The 24,192-nt window shown below is 47.3% G+C and overlaps 1 protein-coding gene across 5 annotated transcripts in view; it reads right to left on the bottom strand.

The window, feature by feature from the left end:
* KCNA6 (potassium voltage-gated channel subfamily A member 6) overlaps positions 1 to 18,641 on the bottom strand; it is a 28,076-nt gene extending 9,435 nt beyond the window's left edge. For 2 of the 5 annotated variants that reach the window (XM_064701765.1, XM_064701766.1), the window contains exons 1-3: positions 11,740 to 18,641; positions 11,345 to 11,431; positions 10,610 to 10,715 (exon numbers count right to left, since the gene is read on the bottom strand). In XM_064701765.1, the coding sequence (XP_064557835.1) occupies positions 16,562 to 18,118 (1,557 nt within the window). In that variant the 5' untranslated portion in view covers positions 18,119 to 18,641 and the 3' untranslated portion in view covers positions 10,610 to 10,715; positions 11,345 to 11,431; positions 11,740 to 16,561. The remainder of the gene's footprint in view (positions 1 to 10,609; positions 10,716 to 11,344; positions 11,432 to 11,739) is intronic. The other 3 variants (XM_064701767.1, XM_064701768.1, XM_064701769.1) reach the window with 2 other exon arrangements.
* Positions 18,642 to 24,192: the final 5,551 nt, after the last annotated feature.

Genomic DNA, 24,192 nt, shown 5'->3' with positions numbered 1-24,192 from the left:
CCCTGCACACAGGGACACCCAGGGCTGAGGGCCCCTCTCAGCTGGGGCTCCTCTCCAGGCTGGACAGCCCCAGCTCCCTCAGCCTTTCCCTGCCACAGATGCTCCAGGCCCTGAATCATCTCTGCCGCTTCCACCGGCCCAAATCCAGGAGCTCCATGTCCCTCCTGCGCTGAGGAGCCCAGGACTGGACACAGCTCTGCAGATGTGCCACACAGGGCTGGGCAGAGGGGCAGGATCAGTCCTGACCTACTGCTTGCAGCAAGAGGCAGGATTTTCAAATGTACTTGCTATTGCTCCAATTCTCTGAAGTCACTAAAAAATTTGCAATGGCCATGGTGTGTTTAGGCATTTTTTAAATGCCACCTTCTATCAAAGTCCTGGAAGTGTGAATTTATGGTATCTCCTGAGTGTCTGGCTGCTTAATTAAGTATTTATACTCTCACTATAGTCACCTGAAGACACAGTAGTGAGGTTTACAGTTATTGACAGAAAGCATGGAAAAGGATGTAGGGGCACAGGGAAATAGCCAGAGAATCACAGAATGGCCTGAATTGGAAGGAATCCTAAAGATAATTTGATTCCAAACCCTGCTATTGGCAGGGACACCTTCCACTATCCCAGGTTGCTCAGAGCACCATCCAGCCTGGCCTTGGACACTGCCAAGGATGGGGCAGCTTCTCTGGGTAACCTGTGCCAGGGCCTCACCACCCTCACAGGGAACAATTTCTCCCTAAAATAAAATTATCAATGGCAGCAGCATTACTGAAGCAAGTAAAGAGGGCCAACATCCCATTTATCCTCTTTGCAGCTGTGAAAACAATACCCTTTACAGAAGTTACAATCATGTGAAATCAGGAACAGACCAGAGAAGCTCCTTGAAGATCTCAGAGTAAGCAGCTGCCCCAGCTGCATATCTAGGTTCAATCCCCATCCCTGGCAGTGTCCAAGGCCAGCCTGGATGGGGCTCTGAATATCCTGGTCTAGTGGAAGGTGTCTCTGGCCATGGCAGGAAAGAGATCATCTTTGAGGTCCCTTCCAACCCAAGCCATTCTGTAATTCTATGATTCTAATTTCCCAGGCCTGTCTTGCACCATCTACTTGTGATTCCCTGCAGGAAAAAAAATGGCCATTTGCATTATCTGAAGACAAATGAATGTACCTAGAACTTTACCACTGATAAACACCCAACTGCAGGCTGAGGAGAAACATGTTATTTTTCTTCCAGAGTCAGAGGAATTGAGGTATGGGAAAAATGAAATGTTAGATCCATCCCAGATCATCCTGACCCAGAATGTGCCTATGAGCATCAGTCTGTCCCCAGATAGGCATGGTGCTGTGGCACATCTGACAGTCGGAACTCAAAAAACATTCAAATGGGAATTTTAGTTAGACTTCAAAACATTGAATTTTCAAGCTAAACAGGTATTGCTTCCCAGTGATACAGTAAATAGACCCCAAAACAACCCTAAACGATAAAAAAGGCTTCTAAAGCATCCTCTACCATGCTGCCTAGTTGGCATCAGAAGAAAAATGTGCTGAGTTATGAACACCAGCTGAGAATTTGGCTCCATTTGCCTGAAATTAAGTCTCTGTATCAGCAGGGCTGTTAAAACATTTCAGCCATCAAAAAAAATTCTTCGTGCATAATGGTGGACACAAAGACATGGCATGACTCCCTCTCCAAAAACATAAGGTTTTTGTAAGATTCATGCATTCCTTGTAAGTCTCCAGCACCTAAATGTGCTGTAGGACAGGAAGGAATTTGCAAAAGGATTCATCTGGGCCTTTTTACATATGCTTGTTTCTGAATCACTAATATATGACTAAATATAAACCATGAAGAGCTGTAATTGCTATTCTACATATCCTCATATCCCTCTGAAATACCATAAAGGAAAAAAAACCCACCAAATTGTTTAGGAGGATTAGTTTCTAACAATGCCAATGAATATCTGCAAAATAACCCCAATCTTGCCAGATTCAAAATGCAGATTTGACTGCTCAATGCCAGTCCTTCATGCTTGGAAAGTTGACACAAATCTCTGAAAGAGATAGTGAACTCCTTCCACCTCCAGCATATTTTTCTTCTGCTGTTCTAACACCTTGGTCCCTGAGGGGAACTCAGGGGGTAGAAGAGAATAACTTGTTTCAATTCCCTTCTTCTGAACTAGCTGTGAAAAGTGATGTCAGCCTCTTATCTCCATGGAGCAAGCATTCCAGGAGCTTTCAATTTACCTTGCAGTTAAGTCAGCTCTGGGCTTTGTCAGACAGAAATATTTTTGCACACTTTTAAATATCAGGCAGCCTGCAAGGGAAGGGAGAGTCAAAATGAGGGGCCTGCTCTGAGTGTTTTGTGCCTGAGCCTGGAAAACAGGGATCAGATCAGCCAAGCCCAACAAAGAGCCAGGTGACAGCAGGACTTGTCAGCATCTGGGTATTCCATGAATCCCATGCACAAGGACAAACATTTTCCTGTGGTTTTTTTTTCATCCTCACTGCCCATCTGTTTGTCACTGCTGTTGTGACAGCAGCACAACACTGTGTCCTGAGGGGGGAGAGGTCCCCAGCTGTGCCTGACATCATCCAGGTGTCAGGAAGGAGATAACGAATACTCAGAAACATCTCCATGTCCAAAAGGTTTAGGGAAAAGAAGGAAACCAATGGCTTTGTACTGTCCATCTTATTTCTGAGGCACTGAGAGGTGAGGGACATCCAAAGGACATGTGACAGAACTGGGGACTGTCCTTTGACTCCAAGCCCAATATTTAAATCACCTTCCTTCCTAAGCGGTCTCTTAACTGTCAAAAAACCCACACAACCTTTTTGTGAAATTACAACAAGCAGAAATTCCAGGACCAGAAGTACCAGTGGGTGGTTTTTTCTACACAGTTTCGATGATTGGGGAAGGAGGATGGGGAGGAAAGCTGCATCAGCCTCCAGAGCCCCTCTCAGCTGCAGCTGGCTTGATCAATATGTATTCAAACATTTTCTATGGGGATGCTGATTAGTGGTTACTGTGCAAGGAACTCCCAACTCATCTCCTCTGAAATCCCCTTAGCTAATTGTTAGTGGCAGCTCACAAATCTGCACAGGTTTGGTTTTTAAAGAGCCAAGGAAAAAGTAAAGGAGCAGCCACAGTCCTCTGCAGATAGCACCTTTTCCTTCCATTCTCAATTCACCCAGAAAATTTCAATAACAAGCTTTTTGTAGTTTTTAAGGTTTTTTTTCTTATCACATAACCTCGGAGTAAAAAGATCCTAAAAGCTGACCAGCTGAGTGGGAACAGGAGGAGCTCACAATTCAGAATGACATGATCTAACAAGTCCAACAGCACTGGAAAAGCAGTTTGGTCTCATCTAAAATACTTCCTCAATTGGGCAGGTGTTGCAGCTGCAGAAAAGAACAACTGGCTTGGCTCAGTCATAGCCAAAGCACTGGAACATCCCTTCTGTCACTGGGAGTACATGCTGTAATTACCAATGAGCTTTGGGCTGTCATTCTATCTCTTCTGGAGCATTTGAGTATCAGTTCAAGGTATTGATTGGAGCTGACACTGGAGCCACGCTGGTAATGAACAGGAACAACCAACGCCTACCACTACACTGCTTAAAAAAAGAGTTTATTAAAAATAAACTCCCCTAAACCGAGAATATCCCCTCCCTTTCAGAAGAAAAAATAAAACAACATAAACCCCAAATGCATGTTATGTATTTAATTCCAGATCAAAGTTAGAAAAAAACAAACAAAAACCTCCAAACAAACAAAGAAAAATCCTAAAACCAAAACAAACAAACAAAACCCAACTAAACAAAAACCAAAACAGGGCCAAATTTTGTGTTTTACCTTGTTACATGCATTTTATTTAAAAAGGCAAAAAGTATTTATAATATTAAGAAAGAGATTGTGTACATTACAAAATTTTCCAAACATGCCTTTTTTAAATGGTACCAATACGAACTGAAATGAAACTTCTCCCACAAATATTGCTGATTTTGAGGAAGGGGCACCTTTTGAAAATACATCCAAGAGAAATGTTTGCAGTCCACTGCTGAAGACTAGGTCATCAAATACCAGACTAATGCAGCAGTGAATACGCTCCAAAACATTTCTCAAAGTCACTTCCAAGGACAGGTTACAAAGACCAATTGCTTTGTCATAAGCATGAAAGGCCATAGTCTACAGTTCTCAAAGGAATGTGCCAGACAGTGCTATTTCTGACACACTAAAATATGAGAGTAATTCAGAGCCTGAGAACTATACACTGCTAAGGGTTCCTTCCAGCTTGGGCTATTCCATAATTCTGTGAGTAAACTGAGATCAGAAATAAATGCATGATTGTGTTCATGGTTCAAATCAAACTCCTTGGCTTACTATGCATTTCTTACAGCTCCTTTCTAATGTGGCTCGTTGCCATGACTCAAATGATGCCCAATGCTTGGGACAAGTTCTTAAGACATCTTAAGGGCCACCAGATTTGTGTGCACTATCCTGCCAATGCCACAGATAGAGCACAAGTGGTGTCCACATTCACAGGCTTTTGTGACGTGCATGGATATTCATAACATTGCCATTGCCTGGCTTTTCTTTTTTTCCTCATTGCATCACAGAATCATAGAACAGCCTGAACTGGAAGAGATCTACAAGGATCATCAAGTCAAACTCCAGTTCCTGTTCCCCAGGACACCCCAACAATCTCATCCTGTGCCTGGAGCTCTGGAAGCCTTGGGACCATGACCATTCCCTGAGGAGCCTGTTCAGTGCCCCACCACCCTCTGGGGGAAGAAAATTTCCTAAACAACCTAACCCTTCCCTCCAGCTGTTCCCTGGGTCCTGGTCACACAGAGCAGAGATCAGGGCCTTCCCCATCCTCTTCCCCTCGTGAGGAAGCTGCAGAGCTGCTGTGAGCTCTGGCCTCAGTCTGCTCTTCTCCAGCTGAACAGACCAAGTGCCCTCAGCTGCTCCGTGTGCGGCTTCCCATCCAGGCCCTTCAGCATCTTACTACTCACAGGAAAAAAGCTAAAGAGCAGAACTGGTTGGCCAAAATAAAGATGGAAATCACAAGACAATGGTTTCCTCACTGAAGTGAACAAAGAGCATCAACAAGCAGGAAAGGTCAAGGACAAAATCTAAGGACAGCTCCTTCCTAGCACTTCTGTGGCACAGAACTGGCTGAATGGATGACGCTCCCACTTCAGTCACTATTTTGTCTGCCTCCTGAGATTAAGAGCATGTTCACCTCCACAAGGGGAAACAATTCTGGGCCCCTCAGTTTAGAAAGGATGTTGAGACCCTTGAGTGTGTCCAGAAGAGGGCAATGAGAGTTGTGAGGGGCTTGGAACACAAGCCCTGTGAGGAACGACTGAGGGAGCTGGGGGTGTTTAGTCTGGAGAAAAGGAGACTCAATGGTGACCTTATCACTCTCTACAGCTGAGAGGTGCACTCTCTGCCTCAAAGGTGGCTGCAGTCAGTTGGGGTTGGTCTCTTTCTCCAGGCAGCAACTGACAGAACCAGAGGACACAGTCTTAGGCTGTGCCAAGGGAAATACAGGTTGGATATTAGGAAAAAGTTTTTCACTGAAAGAGTAATGAAGTTCTGGAATGGCCTGCCCAGGGAGGTGGTGGAGTCACCATCCCTGGATGAGTTTAAAAAAAAGACTGGATGTGCACTCAGCTCCACGGCTTACTTGAGAAGTCAGGGCATGGGTTGGACTTGATGATGTTTAAAGTCTCTTCCAGCCTAGTTGTGGTGGTTTGACCAGGCAGAAGTGGGAATTCTGGGATGCTGTGGTCAAACCAATGGGTGCTCGGATTTTGATATTGGCACCTGGTGTGGCCAGTGGGGTTTGGACATACCTCCGAGAACACAGAGGGGTTAAAAACCAGAGCTTCGGCCCTGGGAGGTTCTCTTGGGACTTCCAGGGAATGAGGTCGGATCGCCCTCCCTCGTCCAGCTGCTGCTGGGCGGGGGAGGAGCAGCCATGCGGTAGGCCTGGGCCTGGACAGAGATGGGGGGTGAGGAGGCCCTTGAGGATGGAAGGGTGGAGGAGCCCCAGGAGGCATCGGGCAGCCATCCCCCCCCCAGGAGAGAGAGAGAGGGAGAGCCGGCGACGACGGAATGTGATAGCAGCCGGCCCAGGAGGAGAAGGGAGGGAGTGCAGCGAGGAGGTGCCCGGGCGAGTGTGGGAGTGCCAGAGCTCTGAGACAGACAGAGACTGAAATTTTTAACCCCATTCTTTCATGACTGGGACCTCGCAAAAATGCTGATCCTCCTCAGAGCTGAATAAGAAGAGAGATAAGAGATGAGATAACAAGGACCTGGCCCGAGGGAAGTGGAGAAGACTGGCTGAGTGGGGAAGAGATGATTGGAGTGGCCTTTTGGCTGGACTTTTCTTGAGTGGCCATGGACTGAACCAGTTTTATTCCTGTGACACAGAGACTGCACTTAGGGGGAGGCAGTGCCTCAGAACCAGGAGGGTTCATTGTGGGTACCCCTTGGCCCCAGGGGGTGGGAAAAAAAATGGTCAGGACAGATGTCCCAAAGCAGAGACTGTGCCTCTTTTGGAGTGAGACAAGGCATCCTTAAAAGACAGCCCTGAAAGCAGCTCTGGTCCATGCACAGTGGTGAGAGCACTGGGCATGGAAGGAAGATGTCACAAATGGCAAAAGGACTTTCCGGGCGGTGCTGAGTGACATGGAAGCACACAAAGTTTCAATGTGTTTCCAGGGCAAGCCTATGGTGCAAGAAGGACTCCTCTCCTCTTCATGGACTGAAGTTTGAGTATTCTAAAGGGTGGTGCCAGACTGGGCAGTTGGTGATTTGGGGGAATGTATCGGATTGGGAAATTTTGGTGGTGGGGAGGAGGAAAGTGCTTTTTGTAAGGTTTTCAATTTTTTCCCTTATTGTTTTTTTTCCTAATTTCTTGTAGTTTAGGTAATAAAGTTTTCTTTATTTCTAAGCTGGAGCCTGCTTTGCTTATTCCTGGTCACATCTCACAGCAGACACCAGGGAGAGGGTATTCTCATGGGGGCACTGGCTCTGTGCCAGGCCCAAACCATGACACTAATGATTCTGTGAATCCTGTGAATTCTATGAATTCTGTGATTTGAGAGAGGTGAGAGAGGTTAGAGTGGAAATGTGAAATTTTGTTCTGTGTCAGAACAGTGCGTGCAATAGGAAATTATTCTGCCCATCTCTTCAGGCCAGAGTGGCCATTGGGATCAACTGCTCTGACCTCCTACCCAACAACACTGCTTGCCACAACTCCCTGACAGGAGGCTGTGGCCAGGTGGGGGTCAGCCTCTTCTCCAGGGGAACAAGGGACAGGACTGGATTAGGAAAAAAATTTTACTGAAAGATCAGTTAATCATTAGAGCAGACCACCCAAGGAAGTGCTGGAGTCACCAGCCCTGAAACTATTCAAGGAATGAGTGGACATAGCACTTCATGATATGGTTTTCTGGGCATTGTGATATTCCACTGAAGGCTACACTTGATGATCTTGGAGGTATTTTCCAACCTCAATGATTCTGTGAGCTGCAGTTGTTGAAGACATCACTGCTTATTTCTGTGACAAACCACAGAATCACAGACTGATTTGGGTTGGAAAGGACCTTAAAGATCCCCTCATTCCAATACTCCTGCCAGAGGGGCAGGAACACCTTCCACCAGGGCAGGTTACTCAAATCAGATAATCTAACTGAGCTGCAGCAGAGCTGGTTCAAGGCTTTCCTCAACATTAGATACATAATAAAATGATGCATTAGATAAATGATGCATAATAATAATGATGCATTAGATCAAATGAGCTGCAGCAGAGCTGGTTCAAGGCCTTCCTCAACATTAGATGCAATGCACCATTCCAAGGATACCAGGAAGCTCATGGGAGTGAGGAATGACCACAGATTCCAGGAAGAAGGAAGGTCAGCAAAGAGCTGGAGAGCTCTGGATAGGGAGAAAGGACTGGACAAGGTGAGCAGCCATTCCAGGTTGAGGGGAAGAACAGTGAACAGAATTTGGTGGGTTTTTTTAAAGGGTGTGAATCCTCCAGACCAACTCTTGGAGGGATATGGTATCCTCTGCGCCATTCTACCCCACTCCTAGGACTTCCTTCCTCAGTCCCACAGAGGAAAAAACCTCCCAATACTCACAGCTCCTCTCCTACCAAGACTCACAGTTCCTCTCCTACCCACAAAACCCAAGTATTTAGTAGTAAAATCACCAAGATTTGGTGTTTTGTACGTAAATGTGCAATATGGCAACTGATCTGGAGACACAAGAAATGTCTGAAGATCTTACAATTTCTCATATTTTTCCCCCAGTACTTTCCTAACTACAGGTCTTGTCAGTCTTTTCTGGCCTAGATAAGTCAAGCTCTTCCAGCTTCCATTAGCAAAGCACATTCCATCCACCTGGTCATTCTTGCTGTTCTTCTGTGCATCCTGCCTGACCAAATTTAGGTCACCAACAATGCACACAGCATTCCAGATGAGGCCTTGCAGAACTAGCATTTTCCAGGTGTTACTGAACATTCTTGTCCTGAGACTTTCCAAGACTTGTACCTTGATTTTATTTTTTTTTTTTAACTGAGCCACTCATTTAGTGACACTGGCACTCTGGCTGAGTGAAGGACAGGGAGCTGCTGGAGCCAGGCCATAGCAGGGACACCAAGGGGATCAGAGGGCTGGAGCAGCTCTGCTGGGAGGAAAGGCTGAGGGAATTGGGATTGTTCAGCCTGGAGAAGAGAAGGCTTTGGGGTGACCTCACTGTGGCCTTGCAGTGCCTGAAGGGAGCCCACAGGAAAGATGGAGAGAGACTCTTGACAAAGGCCTGGAGTGACAGGACAAGGAGCAATGGCTTCACACTGACAGAGAAGATTTAGATTGGATATTTGGAAGAAATTGTTCCCTTTGCAGGTAGTGAGGCCCTTGGAACAGATTTCCCTGAGCAACTGTAGCTGCCCCATCCCTGGAGATATTCAAGACCAGACTGGAGAGGGCTCTGAGCAATCAAGGTGTCCCCGCCCATGGCAGGGGCATGGAATGAGATGGTCTTTAAGATCCCTTCTAACCCTGGCCATTCCATGATTCTACAACTATTCCTTTTAGTCACCCTCATCTGTCCCATCTCCAGTGGTATTTCCCTTACAGCAGACTGGTGATTTTACACCAAGCTTTCTGTCCAGTTTCAGGGAAGGCAGGACTGACATCAGAAGAGTTAGAGCAGGTAAGTCCTGTTTTTTCCAACCTAGTACTCCCTGTAAATGGAGACTTTGAAACCAGCAGATGTAAAGCCAACCTACCAGGACTGCAGTGATTTTCACATAGCCCTATCAGCAAAAAAAATGTAGGAGGCGCAGAGCTTGTCTCCACATCTACCTCTGCCACCCTTCTGTTGTTCTATTACTTAAGGATTGCAACTACATTTCTTCATCTTAAAAAGCTCTGTCTCCTTGGGAAACATATTCAGGTAAGAGGAAGCTAAGATGGAGAGTGGTCAGGAATCCAGAGCCAGAAAGTGCTACATTCAGCACCAGGAATTTGGTGGCCATGCATGTCCCAGGCCAGCCTGGCTCCTGCTCCAGCCAGGCACGTGAGTGAGGGTGTCAGGGACACAGAAATGCCAAGCACAGCACAGCAGACAGGAACCTTATGTTGTGGCAGTGGCACACCTTCCCCAGAGCTCCAGAGCAAAGAGGCAGACAAAGAGACTGTGGTCCAATTCTGCTTTTGCTGGGGATAAATTTGGAGTCACTTCACTGACGTCAGTGGAGTTATTCCAGAATTGCACCAGTGTAAAAGAGGGCAGCATCTGCTTTCTGAAAATGGATGCCATCAAGCTAATTGAAAACAACAGATGCATCAAGGAGCAGCAAGAAGGGATGGTAATGTTCCCATTTTCTTGCAAAATACCATTTAATTTCCCTCCAGAGAATGTAAGAGAATAAACCAATACATACTCTAAAAGCTAGACCTTTTGTTGATGTAAAATTGTATACAACCTTTTAGGTGAATGGACCAATGTGCACCTACAGCACCCTAAAGAGATTCAGTCTAGTCATGCGCACTTACAGCCCTCTTCTTTGAGCCTGATTCTTCTCTCACAGTCATTGAAATCAGGAGTCATACCATCCACAATCCTATGGAAACGTTTATCTAACCTTGGGTAGAAAGCAGAATCAAGTGCCCTCATTTTGTTAAACAGTCAATGGTTAGTTTTGATAATTAAATAGATAAATTTGTGACTTATGTCACTTTTGGACTAAGGATGTTCCAAAATTTTATACCACTGAATAAATATATTTATATTAATTTAGTGAGAATGAAGCCAAAGAAGCACTTGCTGAATTTTCTTTGTGTGAAGACAAAAGTTTCCCCTAATTCTCATCTCCAATGAGTAGTCAAACAGCTTCAGTATTTATGGTGACCCCAGAAATGGATGAGCACTTTCCCTCCTGCAAATTCTTTCTTTCCTTTCACTAAGAAGAAATTTAACACAGCAAAGCTCAATTATTTCTTGGGCCCCCTCTTATTAATTGGCACAGACAACCTCAATATGTCCAGCGGTGAGGGTTCATCATTGAATGTTGTGGGACAGTACAACTCACACTGACCTCAGCTATGAGTTTCCCAAAATGTAAAGCCATGTTGTGACATTCAAACTCCTTGTGCCAGCCAACAAGCCCCATACAGACTTCCCTAGAGCAAGGGAAAATCCACCTAAAAAGGGAAAAGCATATGGAATTAACATGTACTAACAGCATATGCCGCACTGTTAATTAGCACAGTCCCTGTCTGCTTTCCCCAAAAATATTTTTCTGGATTTATCTCCCTGGGTCTTGTAGGTAGGGTCTTGTAGGACCCTAGCCTGAACAAGAAGAGCTCCTTGAAAGTGGCAGGCAGTTTCCTCAGGCGCTGTCGTTGGTGGCAGCTAAGGACACACTGCATCCCCTGGTTCCTTTCATCAGGGGATTAAGTCTTTTCATCCTGCCAACACCTGCTCCCCTCCTTATGCCTAAAGCAGGTGCCTGCAATTCAGGCATTCTCCTGCGAACCTGCTGATAACATGGCTGTAAATCTCTTCAGAAGGGATCTGCCTCTAGTGCAAGCTTCAAAGAGCAACAATGAAGGGCTCAAGGCTGTGCTCTTGGTTACAGCAGCACCAACAGAGATATCTGGTGCTCATAGGGCTGCCATGGAGGGCAGTATCTTCCAATTCCCTATGAATCTGTCCACATCTTTCCAGCAGTGAGGAAAAAAATGCATAAAATGCTGCTGCTTTTAATTTCTGTCAATATAAATTTAAAAGTTAAGTTTAGCTTAGCTCTTCTGAGTTTGGTAGGACTTACTTGGACTCGAGTCAGGTGGGAGCTTTTGGGAAAGCTGTGGTTGACTCCTGCTGTGATCTGCAGATCTTTCCCTGATGTAAACAGGACCTCAAGAAAAGAACAAACAAAAATAAGCAGTTTAACAAACAGTACATGTGCTTGGATTTGATGCAGAAGATTAAAGTTGGAGCCCGATATAATCCAAGGCAGTTATACTAAAAGGAGTTTTGCCAGCTTGAATCAGCAGATGGTGAGGATCTGGCTCATACTACATTTCTGTAGCTTATAATTATCTTTCTTTCTTCACCTAGAACCAGATTCTCCCTTTAGGCTGCAAATCTTAATTAGGAAATCCTTCCTCATTAATTTCAAGAAATTCTTGGTCGTTAATTTCCCAGAACATAAAGAAACCTTACCTATTTCTGCAATAGCAGCAGATGCTGGAGCTGTTTGTTCTTTTGCTTTTAGGGTTGATGCTGCTCTTTCCATCACTGTGTGGAAGACACTTCAGTCCTTACCCCGTCTCTTGCTGCCCTGAATTTTCTTTACACTCACTCTTCTTTATCCCATAGGGACCTCTGAATGAGAGTACCCAGGAGAGAAGACCAAGCTCAGTCACCTTCACCCCCACAGCTGCTGTAGCAGTGAATTTTTATCCATGAATGCTGGATCAAAAGCCCCAAACTTACTCAAAAATCCTGAATTCCAATGTTTTCCAAGAAGGAGCAGAACAGGAATTTCATCTTGGAGATAAGAGCAGGAGTAAAACACCACAGAACCGGTCTTCATGCCTTTCATGCTTCCAAACCTTTGTGTGGATAAAAAAATTGTGTCCTCAGTAAAATTCTTTCTTTCCTTCCTTCCTTCCCCACCTCCAAGGAGATGATTTCTGCCCTGTCCTCCTTTGGTGAAAAACATCCTGTGGGAAAATGATCAGGGGAACCAACTGTCATAAACCAGCCAGGGGATCTGGAAGGAGCAATAGTCTCTTCCACTGCAAAACTATTTCCTTGTGAGATTGCTGCAAGAGGAATTTCTGGATCTTTAATGTAATGCTTTAGCCTGTATTCCTTGTCACCAGGCGCCCAGATGACTCTACATCAGACCAGTTGCCCCTCAGCCCCCTGGCTGAGTGCTCAGATTGTCCTTCATACACTCTCCAGCTCTCTGTAAGGACGGACAAATAAAATCTCTTTGCATCTCTGCTTTCAAAAGAAACTGGAAACTGCCCACCTGAAGTTGGACAGGGCAGCTGTACATGATATGAGGTGATGGGATCAGCTCCAGTAGGCAAAGAAAACATCTGTAAAGATAAGGTGCTGATATCTGAATACAAAATTCAGTGAATTCGCTTGTAGCCACAATCACAGCACGGAGAGAAACAGTCCGGGAGGTTGTTATGGAAACAAGTCCCTGAAGGTGCCTACTTGGCTTCACAGGGATGTGCTCTACCTTCAGAAGGAAACAGATTTGCATTTTGAGCAGCCGGGGGGAGTGCTAAGGGCTGAGAACTTGAGGTAAGGTTTTTGAAAGCATCTCTGTGATCGGTGGCACGAGACCTCTGGTAAAGTCAACGGGTGCCACTGTGTCATTTCAGTCATGTGAAAAAAAAATCTGAAAGGCTCCTTAAAAAAGGTCAGATTCCACAAGTTCTGTAACATATAGCATTACTGATGACTCTGGGACTTCACTGCTTTTCAGGAGGTGCTTTTGAGAAGGATTTATATGCCCTAAATGAGTCCCAAGGTTACAGTTTCCATGTTTCTGTTGGTGGTCTCTTAAAGAAAACACAGGGAGCAAACACCACTCCTGCTTTAGACATTTTCATGCGCCCTTTTCTTTTCAGAACTGACAAAAGTCACAAAAACTGCACAAAGCTGCCTTGCTCACCACAAAATTCCTTCACACCTTGGGTGCAATCTGTGGGTGGGAGAATCCAATACCCACTAGAAACTCACTGCTGGATTCCACCTGGAAACTCAGTGCTGGATCCCACCCAAGGGCAGGACACCTCTTTCCTACAGGATCTGTGTAAGACTGGGATTCTGCTACCAGTGATCTTTTTTTCTTGCTAGAGTCTCCATGTCCAGCTGTCTGTCATGCTGGTCAGGAGAACAACCTGTTCTGGGCACGGAGGGCTCCTGCCTGGCAGGGCCAAAGGGGCCAGGCCCAGGGGGAGAAACGAGCACAGGAATTTTCTGACGTAGGCTCAGCGTGTCTCATGACTCCTCCTGAACTTGTGTTCAACCTGAGTTTTTTATATCTTACTTTGGGGGAACTTTTATCAGCTGATAGACTCAGGCATAAAATATCCCCAAACATGGGCATTCTGCTGGGAGAGGGCAGCAGCCTCAAAACATCCCTCTTAAATAGCAGCTTCTTTTGCTAGTTTCTAGTAATCAAAATTTGAAGAACCGTCCCTCTCTTGGCCTCACAGTAAAGATTTCATTAAGTTGACCCCAAAACACAACTAAGAACACCACCAAGACTAAGACACACTAAGAACTGGACAACTTCTACACAAAATCAACAGAGATGCTACCATGCCCCTCAGTCCCACTTATTCACCAGGACAATTTACCCACCAGCTGATTACAGGGGTCAAGGGATGCAGACTGGTCCCCAAGGCTCAGACCTGCACAAACCTTTGCCTCAGTCCCATGAAGCAAAGAGAAATTAGGCTTTATTCAGGCAAACCCCTCTGTCACCACATCTGATATTGTTGAGTTAGGGATGGAAAGAAAGATTTTAGTTTTCAGGTGGATTAGAAGGTTATTTTTAATGAAAGTAGCGGGTCTTTTTATAATGTGATTTGTTTGTCAGGTGGTACCTGATTGGTTTTAAAGTAGAAACATCTCACACTATTGGTGCACTATGAATAGCACACTGTGGAAAACCATAACTATAAACAATGGTTACAGAAAGAGAGACAATAATTGTTTTAATTCTTTCCTCTACGATTCCTAGGCTAGCCTGGGAGAAATTATCTCTGTTCTTTCTTCAGCTGAACTGAGAATCTCCACACACATCAAACGTGTGTCTCCCAGCTGGAGAGAAGTGGCAATTCCCTACTAATTTCAGCAAGAGAGAGAGAGAGCAGAGGTTTTAATATAATGGTTGTGTGCTGACCCCAAGGGACATCCCTGCACACTAAAAACATTTGAGAAGGCAACAGCACTCTGGAGAAATGGAGTAGTTAGGATTTGCACAAACAACTTCTACCATATGAGCAGGGCCAGGATGGAGAGAGGCTACAATAAAAGCACTCTAGGCATGGAGCCATATCTCAAGACAACTGAGAACAGGGAGAGTAATGAAGATGCAAACAGATCCCACCTCACAACCAGTTCTATAGCCAGTTTTTACTATATTAAAGAATAGGGCTCTGAGCAACCTGATCTAGTGGAAGGTGTCCCTCTTTGGAAAGAGATGACCTTTAAGGTCCCTTCCAACACAGGTCATTATATGATTCTATGATATGCCTTTAGCATTCTTAGTCTTATGGCTGAAAAGCACAATATATATACAAAATCTATTCTCTGTATTTTTGCACTCTGGCATTATGTCTGGTTTATGTATTACACATGTGCCATGCAATATGTAGTACATTCCAATATGCATTTCATACAGTGTGATGCAAGGCATTAATGGCTGCCTTTGCTTTCGTACACATGCAGACATGTGAATGCAGAATAAACATTTAGAATTCGAACAAGAAGGATTTTTCCTTGGAGGAAACTCTGCTAGTGGAATCTGAAAGCATACATTTCCCTTTCTCACCTGCTGGCAGAGCTTGAAACATTTTTAAAGTTAGGTGTAAGGCAAATCTGACTGAAACTAATAAAATTATCTGGGAAGTAAAATGTGTATTTGAAGATAGAAATCTCTGGTCCCTTGGCAAACTCGGCACTGCAGGTCAAGCTATGCATATTTTGCATGGCTGACACAAACTGCTCTCACAAAACCAATTACAAAAACACTGCTGTCGCTCCTATCCATGAAATACCAGGAACTGGCTAGGCCAGCAATACAGCAAGGGCGTCTCTTCAGGGCTCGCTGTTTATCCCCTCATTTAAAGGATCTGGAGACAGCTTAGGGAAGTTTGTACCCATGCCAGTCTCAGTTTCAAATGTTGACACACTCACCCTGGAGCATTTTATGCCTGTTACTTGCTAAACCAGCACGATCCTCACACAGCACAGGTGCAGAGCTCTCTGTGGTTGGCATTTTCCTGACACATCAACAAAACACCAACATGCAAACTTCCCTCAGCTACACAAATGCTCAATTAAAAAAAGCAGAGGAATCAACTGCTCTCACATGCCCGAATACAGAGCTGGGTATCTGAAGCACAAAGCACATCTCATTAAATGCTATTGTGTGAAGATGAACTCTGCAGATAATAAATGAATTTACTCAAACATGCCTTGTATCAGAAGGCACTTACCACTATGAAGATTAAGTTGGTACTATAAAAGCCAATTAACATCAGGGCACTGGCATAAATAAGGCTGAGATAAGCTCAAAACACAGAGAATGTTCACCAAGCCTGTTGACTGCTTTAAGCCTGTTTTTGATACATGATGTATGGTCACAGGTAGCAAAGAGCTTTTAAATTTATGCACCTTTTTTTCTTTTTTCTTTTTTTTTTTTTTTTTAAACACAAACCAGGAGGATCTTTTAGCATGCCAAGGGCTGCAAAGAAGGCAGGCATCTGCTTGCTGGCTTTCCCCTAGAGCTGCAGAGCTCCCTGTGATCCTGGCTGCAGCGTTTCCATTATTCAAAGGCAATGGCATGGCAGGCGTGACTGATTCCACAGCCAAGGGCACCGCGCTGGCACAGGGACTGAGAGCACGGCTCGAGCCAGATGTTTGTAGCCCCTTTAACTGTTTACTCTACTGAAGTAGTGGCAAGGACTTCTCTGCTAGTGGAGTTACAAGACTTGGTCTCGGAGCAAATGTTGGATTAAAGCAGTCATCAAAAGCAGAGAAAGAAATGCATAAGGGAGTGGGGATGACAGCTAGCACTCCACAGAATAAAGCAAGAACATTTCTGGCTGCACACAGTAATGAGAAACAGCAAATCAGGCCAGAAGAGCCCATTATCACAATCATTCTGTTTACGGTATCACAATTCACAGTCTGGCATGTAAATGCTGAATAGATCCAGCTGCTTGTAGGAAGACAACTGTAACAGCAGCTTGCAGCTCTGTGTCTGGACCCAGGACAACAAAACCCATCACACCTCTGTCAGCATTTTCTTCTCTTTATATCCCTGGTTATTGGGAGGAATGAAGTTGGAATATTTCATGGACTCCAGGTCTTCTGCTTCCAGGAATTCAGATTTGCTGAGGGACTGATTACTGTCCCCTTTCTTGGGCTCAGAGAAGGGTGACTGTTGCTGGCCACAGGTGACGTGGGTGTACTGGCACTGCTCCTCATGGTCAGTCTCTCGGTGGTAGAAGTAGTTGAAGTTGGACACAATGACAGGGACAGGGAGGGCAATGGTGAGCACACCAGCGATGGCACACAAGGAACCCACAATCTTGCCACCAATGGTCATGGGATACATGTCCCCATAGCCCACGGTGGTCATGGACACCACTGCCCACCAGAAAGCATCAGGGATGCTGGTGAACAGCGAGTCAGGGTCATCAGTCTCTGCAAAGTAGACAGCGCTGGAGAAGAGGATCACCCCGATGAAGAGGAAGAAGATGAGGAGGCCCAGCTCCCTCATGCTGGCCTGGAGAGTCTTCCCTAAGATCTGCAGCCCCTTGGAGTGCCTGGAGAGCTTGAAGATCCTGAAGACTCTGACCAGGCGGATGACTCTGAGGATGGCCAGGGACATGGCTTGCTGCTGGCCCCCATTGTTGCTGCTGCTCCCGGGCTGCTGCTTCTGCTGCTGCTGCTGGGCCAGCTCGGTGCCCAGGGTGATGAAGTAGGGGATGATGGCCACGATGTCGATGATGTTCATGATGTTGCGGGAGAACTCGGGCTTGCTGGGGCAGGCGAAGAAGCGCACGAGGAGCTCAAAGGAGAACCAGATGATGCACAGGGTCTCGATGAGGAAGAAGGGGTCTGTGAAGAATGGGCCGGAGCCGGCGGCGGGGCGCAGGGGCGGGGGGGTCCCGCTCGGCGGTGGCAGCGGCGGCAGCAGCAGCGCCTCGTCCCCGAGAGGCGCAGCCTCCCCGAAGCCAGGCTGGGGTCCCTTGGGCTCCTGGCGGAACTCGGGCAGGGTCTCCAGGCAGAAGATGACGATAGAAATGAGGATGACCAACACGGAGACGATGGCGATGGCCCGGGCTGGCCCGGAGCTCTCGGGGTACTCAAAGAGCAGCCAGACCTGGCGTTGGAAGTGGTGCTGCGGCAGGGGCTTCTCCTCCTCCGGGATGAAGCCCTCGTCCTCCCGGAATGTCTCGATAGCCTCCTGGCCCAGCTGGTAGAAGCGGATCTCCTCCAGGAAGATGTCGAGGGGCACATGGACCGGCCGGCGGAGCCGCCCCCCGGACTGGTAGTAGTAGAGGATGGCGTCGAAGCTGGGTCGGTTGCGGTCGAAGAAGTACTCGTTGCGGAGCGGGTCGAAGTAGCGCACCCGGCGGCTGGGGTCGCCCAGCAGCGTGTCGGGGAAGATGGAGAGGGTCCGCAGCTGCGTCTCGAAGCGCAGCCCCGAGATGTTGATCACCAGGCGCTCGCTGCTGCAGCAGCTGCCGCCGCTCCGCTCCTCGCCCGGCGCCTCCGCCTCCGCCTCTCCGCCCGCCCGCGGGGCCGCCAGCGCCAGCGGCTCCTCCGCCCGCATCCCGCCCGCTCTGCCCGGCGCTACCCTTCCTCGCCTGCCCTTCCTTGCCCCTCCGCCTCGCCCAGCTCGCCTTCAGCGCCCGCCGCCCGCCGCCATCCGCCTGTTGCGCCTCGGTGCGGCCGCGCTCGCCCGGCGGCTCCGCGGGGCTCCCGGCGCGGCTCCTCCTCCGGCCGCGGGGCTCGGGGCACCGCGCCGCTGCTGCTGCTGCCGCTGCTGCCGCGCCCGGCTCCGCGCCGCGCTCCCCGAGCACACACAGGGACACACAGACACAGAGACACGCGGGAGAGAGAGCGGGAGAGGGAGTTGTGCGAGCACACACGCACGGTGGCACACACGGGGAGAAGGGCACTCGCAGACACAGGCAGGCACCCGCACGGAGACAGACAGACACACACACGCACGCCGCGCCAGCGCCGACACGCTCAGCTACAGACGGATGCGCGCACCCGCCAACGGGGGATGCTCGCCCCACCTCTCCCCCCGCCGCGGAGGACGCGGCAGCCCCAGCCCAGGGGCGCCGGCTTTTGGGGGGAGACCCCCGAGGGATAGCCGCTGGCGGAGCAGCTCTCCGGCCAGAAGCTTCGCAACAGCTGGTCCAAAGGGCGGCACCACCGCCGCCCTCCTTTCGCCCGCCTCTCCCCCCTGGAGTCCTGCCCTTGTCCCCTCAGGCAAGCCCCTGCCGGGGGCTGTCCAACACCGCCGGCTCCGGACAGGGCTCAGAGCTCAGCCGTGGAGCCGGGCTGACCTCCGTGTTGTTCCCGTCCCCGCCGCAGGCTGGAGTTGACCTTGAGCCAGTCATTCCATGCCTGTGGCTCGTGGACCTCCATTTATAAATGTCATTGCCATGATGCAAGCACGACGGTGGCATCGGACCATCCACAGATGGAGACAACCTGTCACGGTGAACAGTGCAACCGGGGAAAGATACAGGTAAATGCAGTTTCTCTCCTCATTTGGGGTGGATCGAGTTTGCCTCTTTTCCCACATACCAAACACATAAGCTTTTTTTTTTGTTGTTCCATCACTACAAAGCCAGCATCAAGTCTTCCCAAAATCACAAAATCAGAATCTGCATTTCACAAGCAATCAGATCAGACTGCCAGCTCTTTTTGTCTTTAGAAACCTATGGTTTGCCCCGTCCCTGTCATGCTTGGCATTTGAAATCACAGAGAAACTCATGACACTGTACTTTCTCCTGAAAGACAGAAATTTGGCTAACAGGTGACTTCTGTTTCCATCCTTCACAGGACAAAAGTCTGTCTTTCCCTTGAAAGCCCTTTGTCGGTGCTAAATGTTATTAACCAGGCTTTTATCATCGCAGCATCTGATGCCTTTGCTGGCTGCAAGCCATGTGCTTAGCCTACACCATCTCTTAGCAGCACGGATCTAGAGGAAAACATTCCCCTTTTTATGCCTCCCTCCTCACAGTCCCTCCTAACTAGCTGGCAATTCCTGGTTCAGGCTCTGGACGTTTTGACCAGCTGACTGTGGCTGCTTTCTTTGTTCTCAGGAAGGAGGTGAATATGAATTAAATGTCACTTAATCCCCTTTCCTTTCTTGCTCATTAGCATTGAAGATGGCTGTTGCGAAAGAAAGCATATTTTTTCATTTATGAAGAGATGGCTGTCACACAAGGAATTGTATTTTTGTTTCATATTAAACACAATTGGGGTATGGCAGCCAGATGAAAAAGACTTTGCTGGAGAATATACCTAGTCTTTGGAAAAAAATAAAAAAAGAGGATCAATGTTTGCTTTTTTAATAGTAAAATGCTTCTTGCTGAAATTTCTTTTTCAATTATTACAATGAATTATTCATTCCCGGGATTATTTGAATCATAATTATGATTTATTCATTTACAGGGTTAACTGTTGAGAAATCCTTTCCAAACAGCTTTCAGAAGGGATGGGAAAGCTCCCGAGGTTTCTAAGAGGACACATAGGGAATGTCTACATGACGGAGGTCACCCTGTGCTGGGTTTGAAGGAGCGAGTTTCAGCCAGCAGAGCAGAGTCAGCGTGGAGCTCCAGAAGGGTTTACAGGACCATTTTCCAGCCCACACAGACATTCCATGCTGCCACAGCTCTGGGCTTCCCGATACCTGGGCGAGCCGTGCTTCAGGCAGCCAGCAAAGGGATGAGATGGGTGCTCCACATCCCATCCCTTCCCACCCTCCTGCCACAGCCCAGCTCCGAGCCGGCACTCCGGCTGCTCTGCACCGCCCGGGCTTGCTGCTGACAGCCCTTCAGAGGCCGCTGGCCCTCCGGTGCGCTCACGGTGCGCTCAGGCTCAGTGCTAAAGCCAGAAGCCCTTGCAGAGTGCAACACAACTCATCTCAGCACGCAGCCTGCTCCGAGCCGCTCGGCACCGCTCTGCCTGTGCCGCCACACCCCTCCCTCACTTCTATATTAAGAGGCAATACCAGCTGCCACAATTCAGCCTCTGTGCAGATCCTGCTGGGCCAGCAGCTCCCGATGGCGCACAATTTGCAGAGCTGGAGGCGAGGGAGAAGGGGAGATGTCGGGAGGGACAAGAAGGGTGTCCCCAAAAGCCACACTGCTGTACCATAACGCTCCCTGGAGACAGATTTGGGTGCTGGCTCTGAAGCCAACACCACGAGGCCAGTGCCACCTAAGGGTGCCATTAAGCTCCTCTTTGAGGCAGTAGCTGTGATCACATCTCCAACGCAGGTTTGGCACCTCGCTGTGGTTCAAGAGTTTATGATGACCACATCCTCCTGCAGGCTGTATTGGTCATTAATGCCAAGGTGCACAAAAATCCCTTCAGAGATTCATGGGGAAAATTGTTCTGGCTTGCACAGGACACCCAGTTCTGGGCTCTCATCCTGCTCCAAAAACTGGAGGGACGTTGTCCTTCCAGGCCTGGTCCATCCAGGCACTTCAATCTACAGCATAGAAGTTCAGTTTCTACCATTCCTTTGAATGCAGCCCCAAACGTGGCTCAGCATTTTGGGTAACACTGCCCCCTTTGGATTTCTTTTAGCTCCCTTTTGCAGGATTAGATGTGATCAGCACTGCAGCTGCCAAAAAATTGTGTCTGTGTAGCATTTTCTCAGGAAAGCCAAACCCAGAGACACTCACTCCAAAACTAAGATACCCCAAGTAGGAATCCAGGTTTGAAGCTAGGGCATGCAAAACTTCTTAGCCACTTCCTTGTCTTCCTGCATTTCCCAGTCACCCCATCATCTCCTGTACTTTCCAATTCCCTTCTTCATGGCTCCTGTGCTACCCCTATCTTCTGCTTCCCACATTCAGGTACTTTTCCCAGTTATGGAGCTTCTCATCCCCATAACCCTACTACAGTTTCTTCACTTGCTTGCAACTCAGTAGCAAAATACTTTTCATATCCCTTTTCCAAAACTCCTTTTGGGGTTGAAGGCTGCCCAGTACATGCTGGGGATGCTGGATGGCCACTGGGCCTTCAGCAGAACAGCTTGACATGCTTTGCTCATGTGACATCTTGTAACTCTCACCCCCATTAAATGGAGACATGAGAACACCTTCCATGCCTACAATATATTTTGGTGATGAATGCACCTCTAAAATCATCCATCAGCACCCTAATGCACAGGCTGGGAGGCACAACAGAACCTCCCACAGACTGGAGGCTCTGGGGTAGGATTCATTTCCCAGGAGCCAAAATATTCCACACATCAAACAAATCCCCCCAGTCTAAAAAGAGCAATAGACGGAAAATGAAAAAAAATGCAATAGCTGGCAGAGCATCCCCATTTGAAATGGTAATTTACACTTAGGCACAGTACCAATTACAGCCAACTTCATACTTCCCTTCTTACTCAGAGCCATAAATCTATAAATGAGAGTGCTGAAAAGGGGAGGGAAGCAGAATTAGCTTGAGCCTTAGAGCTGTTGGGCACACCACTTGGAAACAGGAGTTCTCCTGGTTTGTTCTCTCACCAGAAAGCAGGAGAAACCTGAAGGATGTTTATTAATGATCTTCCAGGCATCAACTCCTGCGGCATAAAATGTTCATGGTCAGATCCCTGAGGCCTTCAGCCTCCTTATTCTAGTCCAAGTGAAGGCCTGGGTTTGAAACATTGCATCTCACAGAATGCCAGAGTCACTTGGGGTAAGAAAGAGCAGTGATTTCACTGCATATGGGCAATGAAACCTTGGCTTTCCTATTTTTATTACACTCCTAGAGAGGTGAAAGTACTCAAAGAGTTCTCAATTCATGTAACTGCAGATCTCAAAGAACCAGACAAGGTGAGGAAGGCTGGGGCATCTAACAATATCCACATATCAATCATGATTTCATGCATCACCACAATGAGCAGGGATCCAAAAAAATCCCAATTTTCTCAAAATAGAAGCAAACCTGAATATTCTCTGATGGGAAACCCTCCATCCCAGTCTCAGAATTATTACAGAATGGCCAGGGTTGGAAGCGATCTTAAAGAACATCCTATTCCAAAACCCTGCCATGGGCAGGGGGAACATCTTCCCCTAGCCCAGGTTGCTCAGAGTCCCATGCAGCCAGGCCTTGGGCAGTCTCTGTGCTGCCCTTTGAAAATGGTGCTTGTGCTGCTGCCACTGATGGAGGAAGAATTGCACTTCCACGAAGTGAAGGTGATATCCTATTCTCTGGATTAGCCCAGACTATTTCTGGAATGCTGTCCTTTCTGTTTGTTGAATGAGGACAGGTTCTTGTCCTGGCAAAAATATATAATGGTATAACTGAAGATTTTGTCACAATACTGGGATAAATGGGGGAGGGGAAGATGAAACAGGTTGTACCAGAAACTTTCTCACAAATTAGTGATTTTTTAAATTATTAAAGTGCCTTTAATACTGCATTTGTCTTGGGCTTCCCCCCAAAATTCTATCTACAGAGGAGTAACTTTTAAACCTTTTTTTTTTTTAATCTCTTAAGTATTTCCCATGTAAATACCTTGGGGTTTTTTCAAATGCCCTTTCCCAGAGAGACACTGTGGATGTACTTCAGGGACTTCACGTTTCTGTTTATCACAGGAGGAAAAGCATTCTGGCCTGTCATAGTTTTTAGGTTCACAACACAACCCTGTGGTGTGAGAGAAAATGAATAAGTGTGACAGGCAGTGACAGCAGCGTGCAGACCCCTCATGAGGGAAAGGCAGAGGGTTTCACAGCTCTTTGCTAGACAGCTTAAAATGACTGAGGTGTACAAACACTCTGTCAGGCTTTGCAACACCTGATGCAACTGCTTGGACAGTTCTGGTCATGCTTCAACTGGACTTTGTCTTCTTTGGGTCTGTTCAACCCCTTTTGCTCCTGCACTCCAATATTCAATTTACATTCTTTAATTTACTTCCATCCTAGAGGCCCTGAGGTGGTCCCAAGTGTTTATCCTTTTATCGTGTCCCTCAGCTCTTGTCCATGTCCCATCCTCCTTCCCATTTTCTATCTTCTCCCAGCCTTTTCAGTTTGCTCTTCTATCCTTCCCCATTTCCCAGTTCTTTCTGCTCCAATCCTTTCATTTAACTTCGGCTGACACCAAAACCCTAACATTTCAATGAAGGCCTGCTTCCATGCAAAAAATCTCTTGTCATATTTCCAAAATGACAAGAGATTATTGAAAATTCTGCTGTGGCTTTTAGTCCCTCTACATCTGGGTGACCATCCACTGCTTCCAAACATACAGTGAGGAAAATTATGTTAACCCAAGTCCAGAATGCTCTTGCAAGGAGTTCTGGCTAAGAGCAGGTGGTACATGCTGCCAGTGGCACCTCTGATGGTTTTAGCTGGCGGTGCAATGTTTTCTTAGTGGTCCAGGAAATTATCAGTGCCTTATACACTGTGTATGCGGAAGGAGAAAGCTTCTGCTTCTTTCAGGCATCACAGTCAAGGACTCTTTTAATGCAAAGAGAGACTCCTGACAAGGCCTGGAGGGACAGGACAAGGGGGAATGACTTTGCACTGACATAGAGTGGGTTTAAATGGGATATTGGGAAGAAATTAGAAATTGTTCCCTGTGAGGGTGGTGAGGCCCTGGCACAGGGTGCACAGAGCAGCTGTGGCTGCCCCATCGCTGGAAGTGTCCAAGGCCAGGTTGCAT

This window comes from Zonotrichia leucophrys, chromosome 1A, assembly GCF_028769735.1.
Source record: "Zonotrichia leucophrys gambelii isolate GWCS_2022_RI chromosome 1A, RI_Zleu_2.0, whole genome shotgun sequence".
Lineage (NCBI taxonomy): Eukaryota > Metazoa > Chordata > Aves > Passeriformes > Passerellidae > Zonotrichia > Zonotrichia leucophrys.
This window is presented reverse-complemented; position numbering and strand designations above follow the sequence as displayed.